Source organism: Equus przewalskii, chromosome 32, assembly GCF_037783145.1.
Source record: "Equus przewalskii isolate Varuska chromosome 32, EquPr2, whole genome shotgun sequence".
Lineage (NCBI taxonomy): Eukaryota > Metazoa > Chordata > Mammalia > Perissodactyla > Equidae > Equus > Equus przewalskii.
This window is the reverse complement of record NC_091862.1, coordinates 17,016,919-17,042,712: the sequence shown is the minus strand read 5'-3', so window position 1 is coordinate 17,042,712 and position 25,794 is coordinate 17,016,919. Positions and strand designations below refer to the sequence as shown.

Below are 25,794 nucleotides of genomic sequence, written 5' to 3'. Positions count from 1 at the left end.
AAGTCTTAAGTCTTTTTTGAATATTTGGTAGAATTCTCTGGGGAAGCCATCTGGTCTTGGACTTTTATTTTTTGGGACGTTTTTGATTACTGTTTCAATGTCTTTACTTGTGATTGGTCTGTTCAGAGTATCTGTTTCTTCTTGATTCAACTTTGGGAGGTTGTAACAGTCTAAGAATTTATCCATTTCTTCTGGGTTGTCCAATTTGTTGCCGTATAGTTTTTATAGTATTCTCTTATAATCTTTTATATTTCTGTGATATCTATTGTAATTTCTCCTCTTTCATTTCTAATTTTATTTATTTGCACTTTCTCTCTTTTTTTCTTTGTGAGTCTGAGCAAGGGTTTGTCAGTTTTGTGTATCTTCTCAAAGAACTAGCTCTTTGTTTCATTGATCCTTTCTACTGTCTTTTTTGTTTCAATTTCATTTATTTCTGCTCTGATTTTTATTGTTTCCCTCCTTCTGCTGACTTTGGGCCTTGTTTGTTCTTCTTTTTCTAAATCTGTCAGGTGTATTTTGAGATTGCTTATTTGCAATTTCTCTTGTTTGTTAAGGCATGAGGGCCTTCTTGAGGATTTCTTGTAAGGGGAGGGAGGTTTTGTGGTGATGAACTCCCTTAGCTTTTGTTTATCTGGGAAAGTTTTTATTTCTCCATCATATCTGAAGGATACTTTTGCTGGATAGAGTGTTCTTGGCTGAAGGTTTTTGTCTTTCCAAGATTTGCATATATCATTCCACTCTCTCCTAGCCTCTAAGGTTTTTGCTGAGAAATCTACTGAAAGCCTGATAGGGGTTGCTTTGCAAGTTATTTTTCTCTGCCTTGCTGCCCTTAGTATTTTTTCTTTGTCATTCACTTTTGCCAGTGTCACTACTATATGCCTTGCAGTAGGTCTTTTTACATTGATATGGTTAGGGGATCTGTTGGTCTCTATCAATGGATTTCTAGCTACTTGCCCAGATTTGGGAAGTTCTCTGCTATTGTTTCTTTGCACAAGCTTTCTGCACCATTTTCCTTCTCTTCCTCCCTCTGGAATGCCTATAATCCTTATGTTGCATTTCCTAATTGAATTGGATATTTCTTGGGGAATTTCTTCCTTTCTTTTTAGTCTTAGTTGTCTTTCCACCTTCATCTGGAACGTTTCTGTATTTCTGTCCTCAGTATTGCTGATTCATTCCTCCATAATATCAGCTCTATTGTTCAGAGAATCCGTATCCTTTTTTATCTCATCCATTGTGTTTTTCATCTCCAATATTTCTGATTGGTTCTTCTTTATAGTTGCAATCTCTTTTGTGAAGTAGGTCCTGAATTCACTGAACTATCTGCATTTTCTTAGAACTCATGGAGTTCTTTTTATGATAACTATTTTGAATTCTCTGTCATTTAGATTACAGATTTCTGTGCCTTCAGGATTGATTTCTGGGTACTTGTCATTTTCCTTCTGGTCTGGAGATTTGATGTATTTTTTCATACTGGTAGGCGGCATGTATTTGTGCTTCTGCATTGTGGTAGTATTTGATTGCCACTTACACCTGCCGCCTCTGGGTGGGGGTCAAGAGCTGTTTATTCTGAGCCCACTGTAATCCTCTTCACAGCTCCCAGGTACTCTATGGGGTGCCGGGTTGGGGTGAGGGGCACTTTCTTTCTCTTGCACAATCGCAGGGACTTCTCACTCTGCCCTTGCTCTGCTCTCCTTGGGTGTTAACTTCCTGAAGATGCCCCTGCGATAGCTAGTCACCTCTGTGTGGGGGCTTTCCCCTGGGCTGTGAGGGACCTTGGAGAGGGATGGTGTTCTCATGGAGGGCTATTCCCTCCCCCCTTTCCTCAGAGTCATGTGCCGTCCCTGGGTTGCTGCCCTTCAGGGAGGAAGAGAAGAATTCTCGCACCTCGTTCCGGTTCCTTGTGGGGAGGGGGTCTCCAGTACCTCCACCTTCCAACATATGGCTATGTGGGTCTCTCAGACATCATTTGTATTGTGTGGATGTCCCCTGTTGGAATATGAATGTCCTTTTCATTATATCTTACAGGGGAGAGTTTATGGGGAGAGCTCACTCCGCCATGATGCTGATGTCACTCCCTCAGCCACTTCTTAAAAAAATAATATAAAAAGATAACAGTCTTGTCAATTAGAATCAGATATAGTTATTAACAAGTAATTAGGACCTTCCTTCACTTTGCTTCTAGTATGGTTATACCATTACATAATTGTATGATTCCTATTGTATAAAAGGGGCAAACATCACTAAAATTACTGGAATTTGAGGTCAAGAGTTCAAATTTTCATTAATAAGTTTTGTTTTTCTCTTCATATATAATAAATGTTAGTATCGAACATTCTACCTATAATTTAGTGATGAAGGAATTACAAAAAGGCCTTTTGTTTTTATAACTAGAAGTGGATTTACCGTTAAGCTAATGAAACTTCAGCTTCCGGACCCTCACTGGTGTAGGGTCCTACCTGGCCTTATACCTCAAGTTATAAGCATAGTCTTGTTTTCAGTCTTTTGTTTTTCCCCCCCTTCACAAACAGGTGAATTATATAATTATCTAAGCTTTAGGTCTCTACAACACCTGGATCCACCTCTGATAAAACTATTTGTTTTAAATTTAGAATAATTTTTAAATTTATGGGCAATTATTCAGTCATTTACCAAATATTTAAATGTATATATGCTTATTTTTCTTTTTGGTCTTAAGCTTTTTAAAACATTAAGCAATTTTTCATGTTTGCATCATTGGAAACTTTTCTCTAGTTATGCTAGGAGGACTTTCTAATTTTTTTAATTGTAGATTTGCTGTGTATTTGTTCAAACACATTTGCCTACATCCAAAGATGCAGTTCTAATTATAAAGATAATCAATTACTTGATTGTAAATCTTGAAGTTTAAACAATATAAAAGTGAAACAAAATCTGGAAACCAACTTGGAGAAAAACAACTGCCACAATTAAAAAATTTTGTACTGAAAGAAATTACTAGACAATAAGATATTTGAAAGGGTAAAACATCAACAGTTAATTGAAATTCTGGGGAGACGTTAATCTGCCACAGTCATGCATTGTTTAACGACAGGGATACATTCTAAGAAATGTGTCGTCAGGTGATTTCCTCATCGTGCGAACATCACAGAGTGCACTTACACAAACCTAGATGGTACAGCCTCCTACACACGTAGGCTCTGTGGTACTGATCTTATGGGACCACATTGTATATGTGGGCTGTCGTTGACCAAAATGTTGAAGTATTATCTGGCGAATGGCTGTATTTCTATTTGTGTTCATAAACCATCAGTCAGGGTCCAGGCAGGAAACAGAAAATATGCTTAGCTAGGATTTTGAAGTGATTTTAATGAAAGGAGTATTCAGAGAAATATGAGAAAGATTATGCGAACCAGTAAAGGATGTTGACATAATCAGGGAACGGGGACACCCAGGGAATAGTGGGAAGCTGTTACCACTCTAGGCCTTAAAAGGAGGAAGAAATTTCACTGGAAGCCATGGGAGCAGAGACAGCAGAGGGAAATGGGGGGTGGGGGAGGGAGTGTGGTCCCTGATGGGGGTTGTCGTGATAGAGGGAAGCAGCTGATCTATGAATCGCCTCAATTTTCTCTTGCCCTGGCCCCGTCTCTCTGCCCGGGCATCCTGTGGGCCAGACTTACTTAACCGAAAGTCAGAGGGGAAGGGGCCCTGTGGCAGATGTGGTCTGAGATGACTCTCTCCACCTCCTCCTCCCCGTGTGCTCCTCCTGCAGCACATACCCCTGCTTCATTTAAAATTTTCGTCCGGGCTAGATTTGAGAGGCCATCTAGTTTTTGTGTGCTGTATTTCTGTCCCCTTCAGGCCAATCTAAAACTGTTCTTGACAGAAAAAAATGTGTTTATTTTAGATTGCATTTAATATTTTTATTGGGAACTTTGTCCTGTTGTTAAATTTGTTCAATATTTTTCAGTGTGAAGACTTTTTTAATGCATTTATTAATTCAACAAGCATGTGTTTTCCCACTGTGTCCGGACTGTACTAGGGCTGGGCGTACACAGCTGTGAATTTGAAACTGACCATTCTCCTGGAACTTGCAGTCACGTGGGAGACCAAAAAAATCCAAAGACCAGACAAGCAGGCAGTTAGAGTGTAGTGTGTTTAGACTCTGCCTTGAGGGCAGTAGGGAGCAATTGAAGTGCTGAAGCCAAGCAGGGAAGTGATCAGAATCACATTTCAGAATGATCACTCTGGCTGTGTTATAGAGCAGATTGCTAAGGGACAGAACTAGAGTCAGAAACAGGAGGTGGTTGTAGCCAGTCAGGGGCGAAATGATGGTGGCCTGAATTAAGGCAGCGGTAATAAGGATGGAATGTGGTTGAGACGAGTCGCTTACTGTTTTCTAAGTGCCCATCCCACATTTGGGCATTATCATCTGAAAAGCTCCTTAGTCAGTTTCTTGCCGGGCTAGATGATTTCTGTTCTTTCAGATTTTCTTCAGGGTTAATTTAACACCTCATCCTAGTCCTTTCCTATGACTCTTCTTGTCTCAGCTTCCCATCCTGCTCTTCCTGAGGGGTCCACACTAGTTGCCGTGCGCTCTGAGGAGTATGATAGAAACTATATGGAAAAAAGGAGGACCAGTGGGTATGCTGAATTCTGTTGCCAGATGAAGCCTGAAACATGACTGTAGACTTATGTCTCCTTATGCTTGGATTATGGTGGGTTAATCAAAGGGGAGAGGTAGAGGCCACAGACCTGGAATCTGTAGTATGAGCTTCGTGACTATGGACTTGTAAGAATTGTATTAGTTGCTTCGTAAACTCTTAATACTTTTTAAGTTTGTATTTTTTATATGTAGAAATCAATATTTTGTTAATCTTCTGGTAAGTTTTATTTTTGCTTTTAATAGCCACAGTGTCAATGGAATAAGTCCATCTCTGGGTTGTGAAACAGGGATGTTTCAGGGTTCTCATTCCATAAACGCTTTATCAGTGTCTCCTTGAAGTGAGGTGTTATGAGTTGGTTGGGCATTTCTAGGATTGGCAGTGGAGGTCCTAGAGTATCCGTTTGATCCTCTGTTCCGTATCATTCTGTATTGTTCCGTTTTAATTTCTTCACATATGTTACAGCATTATGACATATTTTATATCCTTAAAGGCAGGGATATGTTCTGTTGCTTTTGGAATTCTTTTTATGTCTCTCATAATACTTTGTACAAAGTGAATTGTACAAAGCTTTTATTACCTTGGAAAACCCATTAATTAGAAAACATTCATGAATGTTGATTGTTATTTCCTGATGCTACATCTTTTCATTTGTTCTTGATAAAGAATATACAATATTAAATGTTAGTAGCTTAGAGTTATTAACCTAATAAATTATGTACAATTATATATTATAAAATCATCAGTATATACAGTTATTAACCTAATGAATATGTTTAGCACATATATAGCAATTTTAAAGAGCCCTTCTAGAAATTTAGGACATACTCCTTTTTATTGTAAATGTGCCATGCATGTCAGTCAGATAAAGAAAGATGTGGTTATGTAGAAGCTTGAACTTTAGGAAAAATTAATAAGTTGAAAGTTTTATGGATTTTGGAGTCTTAGGATGTGACAATGTTATGCATGCACTGGCAGCAAACTTTTGGTTTTCCTTGGCATCCTTAAAATTCAGGTCTATAAACTTAATTTCTTCTTCTTAACTATTTTTTTTTACTGCTGTACATTTCCTTCAATTTATCTTTAAGAATACTGTCCCTAACTACCAAAGTAATGCCATGTGCATTGTAAAGATAGAAAAAAGTACAAAGAATAAAATAAAAACCATCCATCATCTCAGAACCCAGAGATAACCATTGTTAACATTTTGGTAGATATTTTTTCACTCTTTTATCCATAGATCTATATACATCTCTTTTGTAATCCTGAGATCATACAGTAGCACTATTTTTTAATCTCCTTTTATCCTTTAATAACATGGTTCCACATCATTAAACACTTTTTTACAACATAATTTTTTCCAGTTTTAGTGAGATATAATTGACATATAGCATTGTATTTTTTTAGATGTACAACATAATGATTTGATCTATGTATATCTTACAAAATGATTACAACAATAAGTTGAGTTTTACGGTTTCAGGTCTTAGGTTCAAGCCTTTAATCCATTTTGAGTTAATTTTGTGTATAGTGTAAGATAGAGATTCAGTTTCATTCTTTTGCATGTGGCTATCCAGTTTTTCCAACAGCATTTATTGACGAGACTATCCTTTACCCCTTGTGCATTCTTGGCTCCTTAATTATTGATTGTATATGTGTGAGTTTATCTGTGGGCTCTCTATTTTCTTCCATTGACCTATGTGTCTGTTTTTTTGCCAGCACCATACTGTTCTGATTACTATAGCTTTGTAATAGAGTTTGAAATCAGAAATTGTGATGACAGCTTGTTCTTCTTTCTAAAGATTGCTTTGGCTATTTGGGGTCTTTTGTGGTTCTATACAAATTTTAGGACTGTTTGTTTTATTTCTGTGAAAAAATGCCATGGGAATTTTGATAGGGATTTCATTGAATCAGTAGACTGCTTTGGGAAGCATGGATATTTTAACAATATTAATTCTTCCAATCCATAAGCACGGAATTTCTTTTCATTTATTTGTGTGTTCTTCAATGTCTTTCATTAATGGCTTGTAGTTTTCAGTGTAGAGATCTTTCACCTTCTTGGTTAATTTATTCCTAGGTATTTTATTGTTTTTGATACAATTGTAAATGGGATTGTTTTCTTAATTGCTTTCTGATAGTTCGTTATTAGTGTATAGAAACACAACTGATTTTTTTATATTGATTTTGTATCCTGCAACTTTACTGAATTAGTTTATTAGTTCTAACATTTTTTTGGTAGTCTTTAGAGTTTTCTATATATAATATCATGTCATCTGCAAAAAGAGACAGTTTTACTTCTTTTTTTCCGATTTTGATGCCTTTTATTTCTTTTTCTTGCCTAATTGCTCTGGCTAGGACTTCCAGTGCTATGTTGAATAAAAGTGGCGAGAGTGGGCATCCTTGTCTTGTTCCTGATCTTAGAGGAAAAGCTTTCAGCTTTTCACCGTTGAGTATGATGTTAGCTGTGGGCTTGTCATATATGGCCTTTGTTATGTTGAGGTACGTTCCCTCTACACCCAGTTTATTGGGAGTTTTTATCCTTTTCCTTTTTGAAAAAAATTTTTAAATGGAGAGGATATTTGGAAATGTGGTACTATGTTGTTGGGCAATAAGGATATTTATTTACAATATCCTTAATGCCTTGCAACAGGTAAATAAAATGTAAATTATTTGAAAAACAACAATAGTATCTTCATATTTTAAAAAGCACAAGTGAATTTAATTTATGAAAAGAGCACTTTGCAAGTGAACTCTTTGAAGATTAAATATTTTAATGCTTACATGAACTTAAGTAACAGCTGTTCTGTGAGAATTTTAGTACTTAAATTACTTAGAAGAATATATTTAGAGGAACCAGAACTGATAATTTATCATTTAACAGATAATTCAGTGCTGTATGATGAAGGCAGCTTGTGGGAGAAGTAATTTTTAAAATATTTTCTTGCACAATTTACAAAATTCAGGTTTTTAAAAAAAGCATATTGTCTGATAATTGCTTAATTCATCACTTACCTGGAAAATTTTAGCTCTTTATTTACCTTCCCTTCAAATTTATTTTAACAACTTAAAAAAATTTTTTATCTTAATTTTTATTATAAGCAAATTGCAAGAATAGTACAAAGAACTCTTGAATCTCTTCACCCAGAATTACAAGTTATTGATATTTTTCCACATTTGCTTTCTCACTCCCTCTTTCTCTCTCTCCCTCTATATATGTAATATTTTTTCTTGAATCATTTGAGATTTAGTTGCAAACGTCACACTTCTTTACCACTAAAGTACTTGAGTATTTAATATTTTTGCCACTCAGATTCCCCTCAAATATGAAGCTTTTAGGCTTTTCTGGTGGCTTTATTTTTTCACTTTAACAGCTTTATTGAGGTATGATTTGTATATCATACAACTTATTTTAGACTGCGTTTTTACTCCTTCCTTCCTCTCACTGGCAGTGGCTGGTACAGTGCTGCACCTGGCTGAGCGAATGGTTTCTTTTGGAGCTGATAAAGCTGCCTTATGAAATCAGCTGACCAGGTATATTATATCTACAGATGATGCTTTTTTCTCCCAAAGAGTTTGGGTTGAGATTGACCCACTCAACAATTGCTAACAGATACTCTAAGCAAAAGACTAAATTTTTGTCCAGTTTTGTGAATGCAACTATAAAAAATTATTTGAACTCTAAATACTCAAGTCATCATTTTAAAATAAATAGTATTAGCAAGATCCTAGGTCTAAAAGTTATAACTTCTCTTAATTTTTTGGTCTTGAAGAATGTTCTCGTTAGAATTAAAAAACAAAGAATTCCAGCCCTTTAGGTTCCATACTTCATTCTGGAGTAGCATGAGAGACGCTTGAATGGCTGACTTCCATTTTTGCTTTGTTTGTTCTTTTTTTAAAAAATAATATATTGCTTGGTGTATTTTTACTGATTTAATAGTGTGCCTAAACTATTAGAAAGCCAAGTTTTGCAGTATATAACTCCTACTTACATATTTCTCTCTTTTTTCCCCTCAGGGACGAACTGTAAAAGCAACATCAGCTTGACCAGTATATAATATTACAGTGGATTGCTCATCTCAGTCCTCAGAGCTTTTTGAAAACCAACAACATCACAGCTTGTTTTCGACTTTGTTACACTATTATTTTCAGCATGAAAATGTGTGGTTTTGTAGGGTTTCTAATTCTTCAAAGAGGCACAGAAGCCAAATTGGTAGAGGAGGGATGCAAAGGATAAGTCCGTGTATTATTACTTTAACACGCCTGCGTTTTACTTTAAAATATTAAAAAAAGGGCTTCTGCAAAATGGACAACTTAGTTTGTGAATTGATTTTGAGGAGTGGTTTTTCTTTTCTTAGACACTTAATTCTGTTCCAATATGAATTTATCAGATCGCTTTCGTGCATCAGATAACACCACCATTCACAAGTTTCGATTCTTGGTTTTTGGACGTCTGTTAGATGCTACTAAGAAAATAGAGATGAGCTTCCTTTTTTAAAGCTTTTGATGTGGTGTCATAGAGTAGCATGTTGTAGATACAATCAGCTGCTTCGTTACCTTACAACTAAGCGTTTGTAAATATTAAAACTTAGGAAGATGGCCAGCGATGTCTCTTAAAACACTCAGCTGTTCAGATTGGACATAATTGACATAGTTCTTCTTTCTCTCTTTAAAAATTATAGGAGACCCGTAGCTCAGTGTTGTTTTTCTCTTTCTGATTTGCTGCTGATAATGTACATGAATTTACCCTGCTGTGTAAGCTGTGTCCTAGCTACTGAACAGTTTATGCAGTGCTGCTTTGCCAAATAAAGTTGAAAGTACAGAGGCTTCAGCGTGTTTGATGTAGAAGAAGAACTGCGTGTCCGCCAGACCCGACGGCTGCGATCGCAGAGGAGAAGCTGTGTCTCTGTTGCTCGGCTACATGAACTCTTAGTAGGTCAACAGCGTTAATCCAAGTGTACGTTTGCAGAATGTGACTGCGTTTCTTGAGGACAAGAACTACACCTCATTTATCATTTTTCTTTGCCTAACATAGGGCTTGTCCTCTTGTAGACATACTGTAAATGCTGAATGAGTGAGTGAATGAATTGACTTAACGTCAGGGAAGGACAGGCTTGCGCATAAATTTACCAAAACCCATCTCTCACCTATAAATAGATTTATTAATATAATGATTGTAAAATGAGTTTCTAAGAAGGCAGTAGCACTTTGGGATCAGTTTAAATGTTGTAGTTTTATGCCTTTTATAATAGGATCTTAGTTTGTTTAAGGACGCTAGAACTTGAAATAGAAGCCCTTTCCTCTGCTGTCTGCAGGTGCGTGTGCTTCCGACACGGAGATCCTCAGTGAGGGTTTAGGCCCTCTCCCCACCTCTTCAAGTGTGAAACGTGACTACTTTAAAAATGGCTTAAAAATGATGCATACATCTTTTCGCTACTGTCTCTTCTTGGGCAAGGTCTTAGACACAGGAAGCTAGCATTTGTTGCTAGCCAAAAGCTGTGAGTTTAAGTTCATTGCCAGCTTCAGCTTGCTGTTGTGGTACTGCTTCTGGACCCAGGCCATGAACCCTTTTGGTCCAGGACTCAGTGTCGTTTGAAGTAGTTTCAAAGGTCAGGTATTCTTTAAGACTTTAAATTAATTCTTAAACTTCTCCACTAGTCTGTATCCTTCATAGCCGTCACCAATATTTTATTATATGTAAATCCCTTTGTTCTGTCTTGGGGATGGAAGAAGGCTCCTCCGCTCCAGGAGTGTGCAGACTGGTCGCGGGGACAGTTTATAAATCTGATGGGACAGACTAAGTGCCACCTGCTCGGTGCAGTCAAGTGCTGGGCCAAGTGCTGCTCTAGGCCTTTACACTTTTGTGAATTAAAATACTTAACTGTTGGGGGCTGGCCCCGTGGCTGAGTGGTTAAGTTTGCGCGCTCCGCTGCAGGCGGCCCAGTGTTTTGTTGGTTCGAATCCTGGGCGCGGACATGGCACTGCTCATCAAACCACGCTGAGGCAGCATCCCACATGCCACAACTAGAAGGACCCACAACGAAGAATATACAACTATGTACTGGGGGCTTTGGGGAGAAAAAGGAAAAAATAAAATCTTAAAAAAAACAAAAAACTTAACTGTTGAATAAACAGGAATGGAGTTTAAGGGAGCATCAGTAAGTGGATAGAGATGGAAATAATTTCTACTAGGTCTAAGAGCTTTTCTCTTTGAGAGTTGAAAGTATGTGTTGGTCAGAGATAAGAAATGTCTCATTAATCTTTAGTATTCATAATTTCTAAAATATTTTACTGTTTCACTTTTCCTTAATAGAAGTGATTCCTTTATATAATATGAAGGACAATAATGAAAATATTTTAAAAAATTCCAGTCTAGTGAGATCTCATTGAAACAAGGTGGGTTTTTTTTTTTTTTTTTACAGATTTGATTTTATTAAAGCCAAATCTAGCTCTCAAAAGTTGAAAATAATTCCAGTTTCTAATGAAAGTTTCAACTCTTTCTCAACCAGTAACATTTGAAAAAAATGACATTTGGGGGCAAATAATACATTAACATTGGAAAAATATTTAAAATCCCTTACCCTTTTACAGACACTGCTTTTTTCAGAAAAAGTCGATTACACGTTTTAAATTGACTATAAGGTACCTATACTAAGGCATCTTAAAAATTCATGTAAAATAGTATAACATTTTTTAGTAGTAACGTAATACTCATGAATTCTTCAAAGCTATTTTCGGCATCTGATTGTCAGCCAAGGATTAAAGCTCCTCAATTTTGTTTCATTATAGAGATGGGTGTTTCTGGTTTTCAGCTAAATGTTAACAAATTTTCCAGTAGTTTGGTATGGCACTAAAGAACTCATATGACTGTGGTAATTCAATACTAGGGTTGTAAATGAAGTAACTAACATGGGTAATTCAAAAAATGTCCTAAATGGAGTTCTCAAGGCCAATAACTTATTTTAGGTAAGTGCTAAAATTCTTGCAGGATATAAATCATCATTTCCCACAGCTTATTGTGTTCTTAAAGAACTATACTCAGTAAAACAAATGAGTTCTGATCAGATTTCAGTTTTATCTCTCCTGATTTCTCCTACCCTTTTTCAGGAGGATGACAATTTTTTGTCCCCATCATACTTAAAGTGTGGCTCAAATACAATGCCAGTAAAAATTCCTGCTTAAAGAAAACTGGCTGCCTCTGGGGCCAAGGACGTTCGTGTTTGTGTATTATAATATAATAATAAGGAAAACAAGTCTGATCATTTCCTTGTCCTTAATCTTTCTAATATCATTGCTACAACAGTAATTTTGGTTCCCCACTTTAGGCTGCATCTTTTTAGCTGAGTTTGTATTGTTTGGGCCAGGACTCTTGACTTTGGTTCCCCTAGGATGCTGTACTGGGCTGGTGACTCCCTCCCTCCCTCCCGTCCTCTCTCTCTTTCCCTTCACTTCCTTTCCTAACAAGGGGAAGTTCTAGGGGCTGCCGAGTCCGAAGAACTCATGCTCAGGTGGACTGTCCCAAGAGGATGGCCATCACAGAAAGAATGTTTTTGTCCACAGGACAGGTGATGGCAATACTGAGGACATTTAAAATATGTGAGAGTAGCAATCCAGGGGCCTGTGGCAGCTGAGGACGTTTGTATTTGAATTTCCAGCCCTGATCACTTCACTGTGCCCCCTGAAGGATCGCTCTACATGGAGTAATTTCTTTTGCCATCACTATTTGTTTATCTGTTTTTTTGGTGATGATCCCGTCAGGGTTTTGCCTAGAAATTACACTATGGATCAAAGAGCCTGCAGAATTTCCATTTTAACACTATTGTATCAGTTTTAAATCAGTTGCAAAAAGGATATTTTCAGGGAAAAAGACCTGCCCTTCTTTAGGATGTTGGCTCCATTGAGCGAATAGGTTGTAGGCAACAGATAAAGCAGGACAGGAAGGTATGGGTAGGGGTGTTGTCAGGGAATGTCAGACTGTCCCCCTCACTGGCAAAAAATGGAAGGCATGGTCTTAGATTCATAGTTCACAGTTCTGATTTCTTTATTCCTCTATATACAAAGCTCCAGATAATATATTTAGAGATTCATCTGAGTCTCTGTTTTCATCTGTGAAACTGCCTTGTTTTAAATATAAGAACACTGCCTTGTGATTTATTCAGATTTTTGGGTCTTCAGTCATGTGAAATGATGATATATGAAAATGAAAGAGAACTTTTTTTTAAAGTCTATACACTCAACATAAATTTCCCTAATCTTTTTGGTAAAAATTAAAATAAAATTTGTTTTGAGGAGTTTCCTAAGTTTTGAAGTAACTTCATAAAAAGATCTTTAGGCTGAATGATATTATAAGTTGATCTCTTTCCAATTCTGCAAGATTAAAAACTGATGTGATCTGAGAATTAAAATAAGTAGGAATGAAGACATACTTAGACCTAAATAAAGTAAATGGAGGAGGCTCCATTTCAGCCCTTCAGTCTGTTCCTGGGCACATTCAGCCTTGGGGTGTCTCACCTTATTTTCATCCTTGGTGATTTCATATTTAGCCAAAAAAATCTGTATGCGTTTGCCATTAAAGTAGCTATAACTTGAAATGTACACTATCTTTAGAATACTAGAATCGAGTAGGGCAAAAGAGCTGGGAAAATGGGGCCAGTACCTAAGAAAAAGCAACACAGCTGCTTAAAAAGCCAGGGAGAACATTTCTGAACAGCAAAACTGCAAGCTAAGCTCTTCCCTTTCTATTCAGCCGGGGCAGTTTTCTGTGAGAAAGTCCTATTCAGTTTTAATGCCAACAGTTGTAGAAAACCTGGAGTCCAGAAAAGAAAACAAATGGAGTAACTGTGATAGGAACAAAGAGGCGTAATCCCAAAAGGAAGCAAACTGAACATGAAATGGTTTGGGGACAGTGGAATTGAACACGGCCCCAAATGCCAGCATCTCAGGCTCAGATGCTGATGTTACGTGGCCTCCTCAGTATGGCGTGAAGCTGAGGACAGTACCTGTGTTCTGGGGCACACCGCACTGCAGTACGGTTCCATAGGTGGAATCCGGTTAGCTCATCAAAAGGATCTGCCCTGAACAGCAATGCTGAGGAACAAGTAGAAATAAGCATCTATGTGTCCAGGTCATGGGAAAATATGGGAAAGAGCAACATAAACAGCCGTCAGTGACTGAAAGGAGGTGCTGGTGAATGTGACGGAATCACAGAGCCAAATCCCAGAGTTGGAAAAGTCAGTGGGAGAAAGATGGAAAAAAAACTATTATTTTCCTATGGAGGAGGACATACTAATACTCAGGTGACTTGAAATATGAAAGTGCTTGTGGAAGGATGGACTTGTACTGAGAATTAAAGGAAGAAAGTTTTCAGTATTCAGGACGATGGTTTAGGTGGGCCTTTTCTCAGGAAAAGAGATGTGAAACACAAGGACATGTTTGAGAGGTAAATTGTAGACAACTTTCCCTTTTAAAAGTCCCATTCAATCCATCTGACAATAGAACTGTTTTGCAGACCTTGATTCTCCTCTAGTCCTTACTTTCCTCCTTTGTAAAATAGGCTTGGTAGGATTAAATCCATGCAATATAGTAATGGCTCTAAATATTAGCAATGTGGGATTATATTAAAAAGCTGTCAAAAAAGGCTTAAGAAGAAAATACAATTTATTAAAAGAATATTGTACAGATAGATATGGGACAGCTTTCCTCAAGTATTTCAACACTCTAGCAATACTAGCTTGTGTTTACTTTCCTCACGTATAAAAGATGTGCTGAAAAACGCATGCCTCATCAGTTTTGATTTTATTGGGTATGGCTGTAGGGGACATCCTTTTATAAAAAACAAACTGCCCGGCATCACAGAGCACACATCGTGAGTTCATTCACACAGTCGTCTCTCCAAATGCCCTTGAGGAGAAATTGAAATCTTTGCTCAATTCTAAACATCCAACAAAATGCTTGGGTTTCTCAGGAAATAAAAATAACCAATTTCTTTGTTTTTCTAAGACTAACTTTCCATTTGTTAATGCATTCTATTGTATCTCTGACCCAAACTAAACCCTTTGCTAAAGGAACAACATACCTCAGCTTCAGTCTGAAAATAAAGGGTTCTAGAGTGTTTTCACGTATTGTAAAAGATTTGCCACTTATGGTAAAAAAAAACCATATTATGTAAACAGGAACATCATGTGAATGTAGACAGGCACCACGCTATACATTCCTCATAGTAGAATAATTTCTAGAATGTGTTAAATCCCGGCATTAAGTGGTGATGGGAATAATTTGCCTTTAAAATCCTACATATTAAAAGGGAAAAGATGCTAAGCTAGATGCCGGTTTTCTCTAAAGGTGAATTTGTGCAAAACTGCCTATGCTCTGGGAATACGTAAGTGTGGCAGTCGCTGATTACACATTATGACATTTTACAGCATTAAGTAAATAATGGGGAAAACTGGCTCATTCATTGGGTAAAAGAACCTGCTGATACTTAAACGTGACATTTTTCACAAAAGCTATACCCAGAAATCCACTCACTCTTCTGTTTTTCAATTTGAATGCATTTTTCTTTTCCATCAACACAGACTCATGTTGCAAACTAGGGACTGTATGAATGAGCTACTGTGTTCTGGGTCGTCGGGCAGTGTCGAGTAGACAAGAGAAAGAACTCAGCATCCTCCTTGCTCGCTTTGCCCTCAGCTGAGTTTCTGTTAACATGTTTGACCTGCCAGGTTCTCCGCTTCCACTTTGATTTCCTTCTCACTTCATGACCATGTTAGAGCTATTTGCGACCCAAAGTCTGGGTTTTTTCTCCTACAGGGCAGCCTAATGAGGCAGCCACCTACATGACATGTAGTCAGAGGCCCTGGGAAGAACCCCCTTTGACTTGCCCTGCGACCTCACTGACCTGTTCCTAAGGTTTATAATTCAGGTATTCCAGCCATAGGTAGCATCTCGCTGAGGGTGTAAACTCATTTGAGGTCTGTTCTCAGAGCAGGTTTTGAAGGGAGAAAACAAAGGAGAGCATTGGAAGCTTAAAGTGAGGAATAGGAGACCCACAGAACCAGGGAAAGCTGTGCATAACGTGGTCCAGGGTTGCCAGGGGCCCATCTGGGCTTCTAAAAAGTAAAGGGTCAGCACTGCCAGTCTAAGGCCATCGCTTGAGGTACTGAATTTTCTGCCTTGGTTGACTACAAATTTCCATTTTCAGTGACAGCTTACATAAATCAGAATTAGCTTTGAGAAAGTCTTTAATCATATGGACTCCTCTCTAAATTTCAAAATATTTCACATACTTCCCAAGGAAAATCTTTCTAGGATAAATAAAAACAAAGGTTTGGGATTTGCAGAATCTTCTGGGTTTTCAGTTTTCTTAGCCCAGTTAGAAACAAAAAAGGTGGTAAATATCCAGAACCCAATATATGTATAAATTATAAGTGAAACATGTCCTTGGCCCCAGCTATATAACTATGCTTATTACAGATACATCCCATTTATGAGGTAGTCAGACTCCTCAGATGTAATGGGACGAGCTTTTTTAAGTTTCTGTTTCACCAGTCGGAGTCGGCAGGCGACCATGAGAAGCAGCGAAGCGGTGATGGCCAGACCCAGGGCCAGGGGGAGCACTGCACCTGTGAGAAGGCGAGAAGGGAGGGCAGGTCAGTGAGGAGGAACAGTAACACCACCGTTGATAAGTGATGGCGTGTGCACGCACGGTTAATCTGAACAGCTCAAGTAGGCCCCTGTATTGCCACCATTTTGCAGATTAACTGAGGTGCAGAGAAGGAAAGTAATTGGCCTAAGAGCACAGAGCTTGTAAATTGCAGGTCTAGGTCCCAGACTGAGACTGCTTTAAAACCAGATTCTTTACCAGGTCCCTACAAAATTTGTATAGCGTCAGTGGGTACAAATGTTAACAGTCGGTTCACCCTTATATCCAACTGTAACAGACACTCTGTAAATGGAAAACTGCAAGGATACTGTGACCATGGGATATTCTTCCGCTGTAGTCACAGATTACATTTATGGATTCATGAAATGACTATGGACTAACTCCTGATTTCGTGTTCTTGTTAGGGCTTTAAGAAATTTATTTCCTTTCCTAAATCCAGGGAACCTACTCTCAGCCAGTAGCACCATTGTTGAAAACTAACTTCAAAATATGCTGGTGTAATTTTGACTAAGGGTAGTCAGGGAAAAATATCTCTAGTTATCCTTCACAGGGTTTTTCCTGTGGGATTGGTCCTAGACCCCCAGACTAGAGGCCAGCTTGGGAGGCCTGCAGGAGTCGGGAAGGGACGGGGTGCTCCAGATGAGTCTTTTTTATCAGCTCAGCAGGCTCTATTCTTAGTCTGTCTACTCCTTGTCAGGCCTGGCTTGGAGATGAGATGGTGGAGCTATTTTTAGCTGCAGGGGTCTTGCCAAGTGGTGGAACCAGAGGAGCAAAACTCTCCATTGCATAAGTTGATTCTATAACATTTTCTTTGATTTATTCATTCATTCTGCATTAAGAACCATGTGTCCAACACCAAAGTAAGTACTCAAAGTAATCAAAGATAATAAGCTAACGCTAAAGATGCTAGCACTGTTCCAAGTGCTTTCCAGCTGAAATCCTGTAATTCTCACAACCACCATAGGAATTGGCACTATCATCATCCCCGCTTTACAAAGGAGGAACTAAGGCATCAAGAGTTAAGTGACTCATGTAAGCCTGGAGGGCAGTTCATATGGTAAGCGCTGGAGCTGGGATATGGCCCCAGACAGTGCAGCTCCAGAACCACGATGGTACTGCACTCCTCCAAAAGGCAAAGGAACTCATTTTATAATGACTTCAAGTCTGGACTTGAACAAGGTTCCTGAACAAGACTCTCAGGAACAGTCTGGAAGTGTCTGGGCACAGGAGGAGGGGATCGGGAAAGTGTATTAATGACTGTTGGGTACCAAACAAAGTTTGGGGTGAGGCTGGTATTCCCACAGAGAATTGTGAAACACAGACACCAGTGATAAACCAACAGTCTAGAACTTGATTCTAGAGCTGGCTCAGACGTTCCGCACACATGAAACCCCTCTGGAGGGGTCAGGAATCACTGCTGAATTTCTCCAGGCTGACAGTTTGGGGCCTTAGTAGCTACCAGAGTCTCCTAATGGCCACCCTGAGGGAAGAAACTCTGAAAGGGCTCAGGGCCCTGAAGGTGTCGGTTCCGCCTCATCCTCCTGTACCAGCCATGTAAGTTGGATACGTTACAAAGGAATGGGGCAAAAAAAGAGACTTTGGCCATCCCTTTCTGAAACCCCAGAAACCCCAAACCATTTCTTACAAACTGGAACCCAACGCAGAGCCTGCTTCTGCTTGCTCAGGGCAGGACAATGGTTCAAGGCTGCCCTTCTACATGTCGGTGACTCGTGTAAAGATGCGCACCGGTGTTCAGGCTACAGGGAAGGGAGTGTGTTGAAGATCCCAGTCCTGAGCCTGGCTCAGGTTCAGCTGGGGTCACAATGAAGCAGACATGAAACCCAGGGGAATTTTCCATTTGCCAAGTCAGATAGGAGGTTGCTGAACTCTCCATCTGATCCCTGTTTAATGCCTTGATGACAAGGAAAATGAGATCTCCCGTAAAGTCCTTGCTAGAACACTGAAAATTATTCTAGATTTTTTCAATATGTAGTTGGAATGGTTTCTTCAATGTTTTTATTTTGGGAAATTTGAGATTTAAAATTTTCCAACCCCTTCTAAGACACATCATGATAATGTTCTCAGAAACCAGCCAAGGGGATGAATTGGGTATTCTGTCCACACGACTGGGAGTGACATTCAAAACAGTAACAACTAGAAAATAACTAGAAAGGGCACTGGCTGATGGGGCAAGGGGCAGGCCTGGTTTCCCTTTGTATGTCGATGGGGGGTGGGGCTCTTTTTATTTAAGTATCTTGGGACAGGGTACGTCCAGCAGGCCAGCAGACTGGGAGCTTCCAGGTTCTTCATATCTGCATTAGTTTAGCCATCTAGTGTGTAAAATGTTACTTTAATACGGTCCAGATATTACAAAAACTACTCTCGGGTAAAAAGAAAGTTTTCTCAATCTTTAGATGTATAACTTTGTTCTCCTAAATCTTTTACTAATTAGTTTGTGGGGTTTAGGACTAAAACCTGCCTTTCTACAGGACTATGTCAAAAGTGTTTTCTTTCTAGTTAAAAACAACCACAGTTATGGAATTATGGTATTCTTCTTCACTTTCTAAACATCCCTTCAACCTCCCACACTCTTCCCCATTCCCGCTGTCTTCCATCTCTGTCACTAGAGCACTTGGGGAGAGAACTGGGTGGTCCAAGACCTTTACTCCTGTGGTATCATGACTCAGTCGATCATAATAGCCATCATTTATTTGGCTCATTGTATGAGCCAAGCAGTGTGCTAAATGCTTCGTATTAATGGTCCCGTTTATTCTCCCTGACAACTCTGTGACGCAGCTATGGGTTGTTATCTCCATCTTCCTAAAGAGGACACTGAGATCCTCGGGGAGAAGATAATGCCCGAGGGCACAGAGGTCAGTGGTGGAGCAAGGACTTGAATCTCGGCGTCCGATTCTGGAGCCCGTGTTCCTAACCACTAGGCCAGAAGAATTACTCTTTCCTTAGAACGTTACACCTGGAAGGGACTAGAGGGATTATCTAGTCAATCCACTTACAAAGGAAGAAGCTGAGGTCCACAGACGGGGGTTACCAGTTCAAGAGCCCAAAGATGACACATGACTAGGAGATGAGAGCACAGTGGTGCTTCTGCTCCACAGGTCACTGCTCTTGTCATGAGCTCCTGCAGCTTCATCTACTACCCTCAACTAGAGGCTCTGTGGTCCCGTGAGGGTTTATTTGGTCCTCTGCAATGAGTCTCCAAGGCACACATTTACCTGCTTCTGGGGCTGGGTGTTCCCCTCCTCCTCGATCACTCCTTGACTCAAAAATATAATTTTCCTTTTTTCTGTTCTTCCCTGAGGAACTACTGTCTGTGGAATATAAATAGAACATATGTTGAAGGTGCATCAAAAACTTTAGGAAACAGATATGAAAATACAGCCTTATTTATTGTTTTAGGATGGACTTAGAGAAAGCACTTACAGGATTTATTTCTCCAATAAACACAGCCTATGTTTGATACTAAAACACTAGACAACAGATGTGACCAATTTAATAAAGCAGAGTGTGTGGTGAGGAAAAACAGCTGGACAGAGAGAGGGCAACGAGCGCACCATCCCAGAACTCCCCGCACCCCGGAGGGGGAAGCAAGACCTCAGCAGGAAGAATCCAGGGGAGTCTCTGGGCTTCACACCATGGAGAGCAGGACAGTCAAGAAAGGTTTTCTTTAAAAAGTACGCACTGAGCATCCACAAGGCCCTGGGACCTGCTCTTTCACTTTCTCACCTCACCCTGCTGGCAGGTCCCAGTAGCTTCATTTTTCTGGCTGGGCTCAGAGAGGCTCAGGGCTCACCCAGGGTCATCAAGTAGAGAGTGGGTCACAGGGCTGGGATTCAAACCCAGGGGGGCTCACTTCTTATTGGTGGAAACCAGCACGTCTGAGTGAACGCTAGGCTGCGAATCCTCACTGTTCCGTTCTGCGTCACCTTTGGCTCTGGCACTGCAAGAACCTCCCCCACAGTCTCTCCTTTCAGACGTTCCTCCGGAGTGTGTCTGCAAAGGTTGCTATCCACACTCTCTCAGCGTATCCGTGCAGTGAGGTCAGCCCACGGTTACCTCTCTCGGCCAAGGCCGCAGCAGGCTAATTACATTCTACTCATCATGTTACTCTCTCTGCCTCATCGTGTTACTCCAAAAGGATCTGAATGTGCTGGCCGACGATAGCCAATGATAGAGATTTCCTCCATAAACATGGAGCCAGAGGAGAATGAGAGAGATGAGCAAGGCATAGGCAGTTTTTTGTAGGCTAGAGAATCAGATGTACCTTTCAGGTTGATTTCTATTATTGCCCACCTTCTGGAGGCCCCTTCCCATCCAGACAGTGAGGGGAGGGGAAGGAAGAAGAGCAGCCAGCGTGAGACTGTGGAGGAAGACAGTGACCACCGCTGAGCCGAAGGGGAAAGAGACGGCCCGGTGACAGCTATTACTGTGCAGGACAGACAGGCGTGGGGGCTGCTGAGCCCCTGGAAGAAAGGGATTGTTGCCTGGAGCTGTGGAGACCATGTCCAGTGGGACAGGGACAGGGAATATGGAATCCAAATGATGAGGCTGGTGGAGCACTGGGGCCATCGAGAACCTGGGCTCTCCTCCACAGGCCAGAGATTTTCCAGGATGCTGATTCCAACACCTTTGGATTTTGTGGACCAATAAAAATTCAAAAGCATTTTGGGGGCCAATTTAGAGTTGTCAACTTTGGGCAAACAAAGATTTTAAAAGAAGTGGCCATTTACTAAGGCTGTCACCTTCACTTCATATAGAGTAAGGACATATCTAAACCCCCAAATCAAGAAGGATTTAATACATAAAAAGAACAAGTCTTTCAATGGAATAAATTTAGCCTCATAAAAAACCCACTACATTGTCCTCACTTTTCTCACGTTGCCATGAGTAGATGAGAGCTTCATCCTGGATGGATACTGATCCTTCTTCAACTGGCTTTGGGTATTGCCATCTCTAAATTCTCTTATTCTCCTTTGTGACTCAGCCTGTCCAAGATTCCTCAGGCAGGTCTTCAAGGCCCCCATATTGCCCTCTAACCCAACAAGCACTCTTCCCTTTGGGCAGCGGGGGTGTCCGGCTTACGGAATGTTCATTCTCAATTCCCTTTGCTCATGCAATTATCTACAAAATGGGGATAATGATTTCTACACATCATCAGGTTGCTATAACAGTGATGGGCACTCAGTGAGTGCTCTGTCAAGTAACAAATTTGGAAGATAACATGGCTGGGAACTCATGTCCTAAGTTTTAAAAATAACGAGCCAGGGATAAAAACGAAACACCAAAATTTACCAACTTCCAATTCTTTCCAGAGGACTAACTGGTTTGTCTTTTATCCAGTGGAAAAATATAAAATAACCACATTCACTGTTGCCCCCCGTCTCTTTCCAATGAAGATAAGAGAACTTTTCTCTTAATCCTGAAGAGGAACTCAGTGCTGGGACCACGGCTGCAGGTTTCTATGTTTCATTTGAATTAACTGTCTTGTGGGTTTGTAGCTCTCTGACCCTGGTTTCCTAGTGAATGCCAATGGACTGGAATGTTCTAGCAAAAATTCATATAGTGTTACTAGTTTCCGAGAGACATAAGTTATAGTTACGTAAAAGATTTCACACATCCTCGTGGCAACACTGTGAGAAGATATTATCCTCTGGCAGGTGAGGAAATGCAGCTCAGAGAAGTCCATCCCCTGGGAGCTGGTAACTGCTGGGGCCGGGACTGCAACCCAGGACTGATCCGCAGCAGGTGGCATTCTACTGAACCACACTGCTCTCAGAGTCACAGCTCTAGAACCACAGTGGAGAACATATCTATTTACTCATATCTGGGCGAATTAATATATGTAGGCAGAATCACATATTTAAACATTTCCTTAGGAACGTCTGGGACAGAGCTCTATGAAGGATGCAGTAGAGAATAGGTTAATTGTACTTGGAAAGGCAACCTTGCCTTGAGGTGGGTTCATTTAACAAACTAAGTTCACTCTGAATCTTCAGTTGTGGAATCTGAAGAGTATTTTCCTAAATGCCCTCAGTCCCTAGGGAGGGGAAGCCAGTGACATGGGAGGGGGAGAGGTCAGGTCTCAGGGAGAGGACAATGTGCAGAGGAGACTTAAGACACAATGGCCTGGACTCTAGAATTTCCTAGGGGACTTGCCCTGCCTCTTGGCATGAGAAATGTGTATTTCTGTTTTCCACATTTCATGAAGGATTTCATTGTCATTTCCCAGACTGCCTGATTCACTTTTCCTAGACTCCTACATATGGAATGCCACAGAGACATGCTTCACTTCCACACATCCCATCACAGGCTCTCACTAGAGCAGTGAGTCAGAACAAAAATAAGACCGAAACCGAGCACAAAGAAGTTAAAAAATCTTCCCTACAGCCAAACAATTGGAGATGAGCTTTGCTAACCACAGCTGCGCATATTCAGCATAATCAACTGTTGTTTAAAACTAACCAGGTCTTGGGGGCCGGCCCCCATCTGGTTAAGTTCGCATGCTCCAGCCCAGGGTTTCGCTGGTTCGGATCCTGGGCGTGGACATGGCACTGCTTGTCAGGCCACGCTGAGGCGGCGTCCCACATGCCACAACTAGAAAGACCCACAACTAAAATATGCAACTATGTACTGGGGGGATGGGGAGGAAAAGCAGAAAAAACGAACCAACCAACAAAACACTCCCCAGTTCTTTCTGTCCCTCCTTATATAAGAGTGAGCTATCTTTCCCAGGAAGTCAAGGTCCAGACATCAAGATTCAGCCTCACAAGGCAAACACAAGCTGAAGATAAAAACTAACCAGAAAAGTCCAGGCAGGCAAGGGAAAAGAAATTCAGGGGCCAGCCCCGTGGCCGAGTGGTTAAGTTCACTCACTCCGCTACAGCGGCCCAGGGTTTTGCTGGTTTGGATCCTGGACACGGACATGGCACCTCTTAGCAGGCCACGGTGAGGTGGTGTCCCACATACCACAACTAGAGGGATTCACAACTAAAAAATGTACAACTATGTACTGGGGGAATTTGGGGGAGAAAAAGCAGGGAAAAAAAAGAAGATTGGCAGCAGTTGTTGTCTCAGGTGCCAATCTTTAAAAAAAAAAAAAAGAGGAAAGAAATTCAGTCTTCAAGGCCAAACACAGGCTGGTGGGAAGACGTCAACCAGCACGGCCACCTGCTCCCTGTCCCCTATCTAAAACCCCAGCACATGTTCTCCCTCCCATACCTAAAACCCCAGATAAAAGTCCCTACCATTTTCCCTTCTAACTCCCATCTCCTCATCTAGCTGCCCTTCGATAGTAAACCTCTTTCCTTGCCACAAGCCTGGTGTTTCAGTTTTTTTCTTTATTGGCCCTACTGTGTTGCAGGTAAATGAACCTGTGTTTCTGTTCAGTAACAAGATGATTATATCATTTGCTCTTGCAGATAATTCATTTTGGCAATGACCCTTTTAGAAGAGTTTAATGTCTTAGGGAATTATTTTTCCCTCCACTGAATGACATATTGTGTTCTGTTTACCACACATAGCTACGCATACACAGAGGGAGTTGGAAGGTGGACGGATGTGGCTTTAATTTCATTTTCAGTCACCATAGAACATGCAGACATGCTCTGGAAGGAAGTTGGAAATACCAGCTGGGAAAGTGGATACCTTATGGGCCTACCTTCCAGAATGTTCTATGGCTTCCTGTGACCACCAGCCAACTCTTGTAGACAACAGAATTATCCCTTCTCACTACTCACTGGTGGGCCACACTGTATGTCTGCAGTGAATAAGAGGAAGCTCTCTTCAGGGAATGTTCCGGATCATATGAGGACAAGACCTCAGCTAGCCAGGGGCACTTGGCCTGCGTGTCTGCTCACACTGGGAATGTTATTAAGGCCTCAGTACAGCCACAAAACTCCTTATTGACATTCTCTTTGCTTCTTTTCTTTTCTTTTTTTAAAGATCGGCAGCTGAGTCAACATTTGTTACCAATCTTCTAATTTATTTTATTTTATTTTTTTCTTCTCCCCAAAGCCCCTCAGTAGATAGTTGTATATTCTAGTTGTAGGTGCTTCTGGTTGTGCTATGTGGGATGCCGCCTCAGAAAAGGCTTGATGAGCGGTGCTAGGTCTGTGCCCAAGATCTGACCTGGCGAAACCTTAGGCCGCTGAAGCAGAGTGCGTGAACTTAACCACTTGGCCACAGGGCCGGCCCTTCTTTGCTCATTTTCAATTATTTGTACCGGCCAGCCTTGCTAAAGCCTCTACAACTTGTCTAAGATTAGTTAAAACGAGTTCTAAGTTCATTGGTGAAGGCAGGCTAAGAAAAATATGAATATATTTGTATTTGGCTGAGAGTAATGTTTTAATCCTATCAGAACACTGGAGTTATTCAACTCACTTCCAGATAAAATGAGCCATGTCATTTGGTTTGAAACCAAGTTGTTCCTTGAGACTGACCAAGTGGTCGGATGTTACAAAACAGAATCTACTGCATAAATCATCTAGATTTGAAATAATAAAAATTATGTAATCCCCAGTACAGTGACCAAAACGTTTTGATTGAAACCTTGGAGAAGGTAGAGGGTGCCTTTTCTAAGACCCGTGTTTCTCCAAGTGCCCAGGATAGTGGGGTGCGCTAAAGCAGGTGCTGATCACAGCTGATTAAATGACTTTGACCAGAGAAGGGAGTAGGTCAATGAGAGAGGACCAACTCCCCCCAAAATAAGGTCATGGAAATAACCCTCTGATTGTCTTCATTTGTGATGAGTGAATTTCCCTTAATTGGCTCTTCCATCCATTTGAGGATCGGTTGATGTTGCCACCATGTTGGAGCCCAACAGGCCACTCAGCTGTGCTGCTGATCAGGCCTCAGCACATTCAACCTGCCTTCCCAGAAAGGTTTCACAGTCTCACAATGGCTTCTGAATAAGAAAAGAGGCAGGCCAGCACAACGAAAAGATGAAATATGGGGCATGTGGGAAAACCCTTTTAAATAGCCTTTATAAGGAGGTCCTCTCTGAATAAAATACTTCCCATAACAACGCAAAGGTAGCAGGTGCTCACCCTAGTGACCTGCAGAGAGAAGCTCACCAGCCAGGCTCTGGTGTAGTTAGCAGGGGAATCCGAGAAAGTGCAGGCAGAAACCCCCTCCATACAGAAATCACGCATTCTCCTGAGACCCTGCTTCATCCAGACCCTTAAAGAAGGTGCTGACCTGCGGGCTGGATGGGAATTCTCAGGTTCCCAGAACACGGATTCCATGTGAACGCGGATACGACACCAGTTTTCCAGCACCATGCAGTGCTGGAGCGCAGATTTCTTCCCACCGGCTGGGTCAGATTCAAGGGGACAGCCTTGTTAATGGATGATTGGACCACACAGACAACAGGCCCTCCAGCTGCAACCACGTCCGGGAACAAGTCAGCATTGTGCTGCTGCATTGGAGCAAACCCCGGCACCACACGGCCTGTGCTCTCCCCGCCGACGGCTCTGAGCA

At 40.8% G+C, this 25,794-nt stretch overlaps 2 protein-coding genes across 9 annotated transcripts in view; one reads left to right on the top strand and one right to left on the bottom strand.

The window, feature by feature from the left end:
* The window catches only part of PCMT1 (protein-L-isoaspartate (D-aspartate) O-methyltransferase), a 53,129-nt gene extending 43,667 nt beyond the window's left edge, over positions 1-9,462 (top strand). For 3 of the 8 annotated variants that reach the window (XM_070602943.1, XM_070602944.1, XM_070602945.1), the window contains exon 8: positions 8,655-9,462. In XM_070602943.1, the coding sequence (XP_070459044.1) occupies positions 8,655-8,667 (13 nt within the window). In that variant the 3' untranslated portion in view covers positions 8,668-9,462. Of the gene's footprint in view, positions 1-6,995; positions 7,140-8,089; positions 8,172-8,654 lie in introns of all 8 variants that reach the window. The other 5 variants (XR_011535507.1, XR_011535510.1, XR_011535509.1 and 2 more) reach the window with 3 other exon arrangements.
* Positions 9,463-11,038: 1,576 nt separating this feature from the next.
* The window catches only part of LRP11 (LDL receptor related protein 11), a 41,568-nt gene continuing 26,812 nt past the window's right edge, over positions 11,039-25,794 (bottom strand). The window contains exons 5-6 of the mRNA XM_070602939.1: positions 19,533-19,628; positions 11,039-16,258 (exon numbers count right to left, since the gene is read on the bottom strand). Coding sequence (XP_070459040.1) covers positions 16,104-16,258; positions 19,533-19,628 — 251 coding nt within the window. The 3' untranslated portion in view covers positions 11,039-16,103. The remainder of the gene's footprint in view (positions 16,259-19,532; positions 19,629-25,794) is intronic.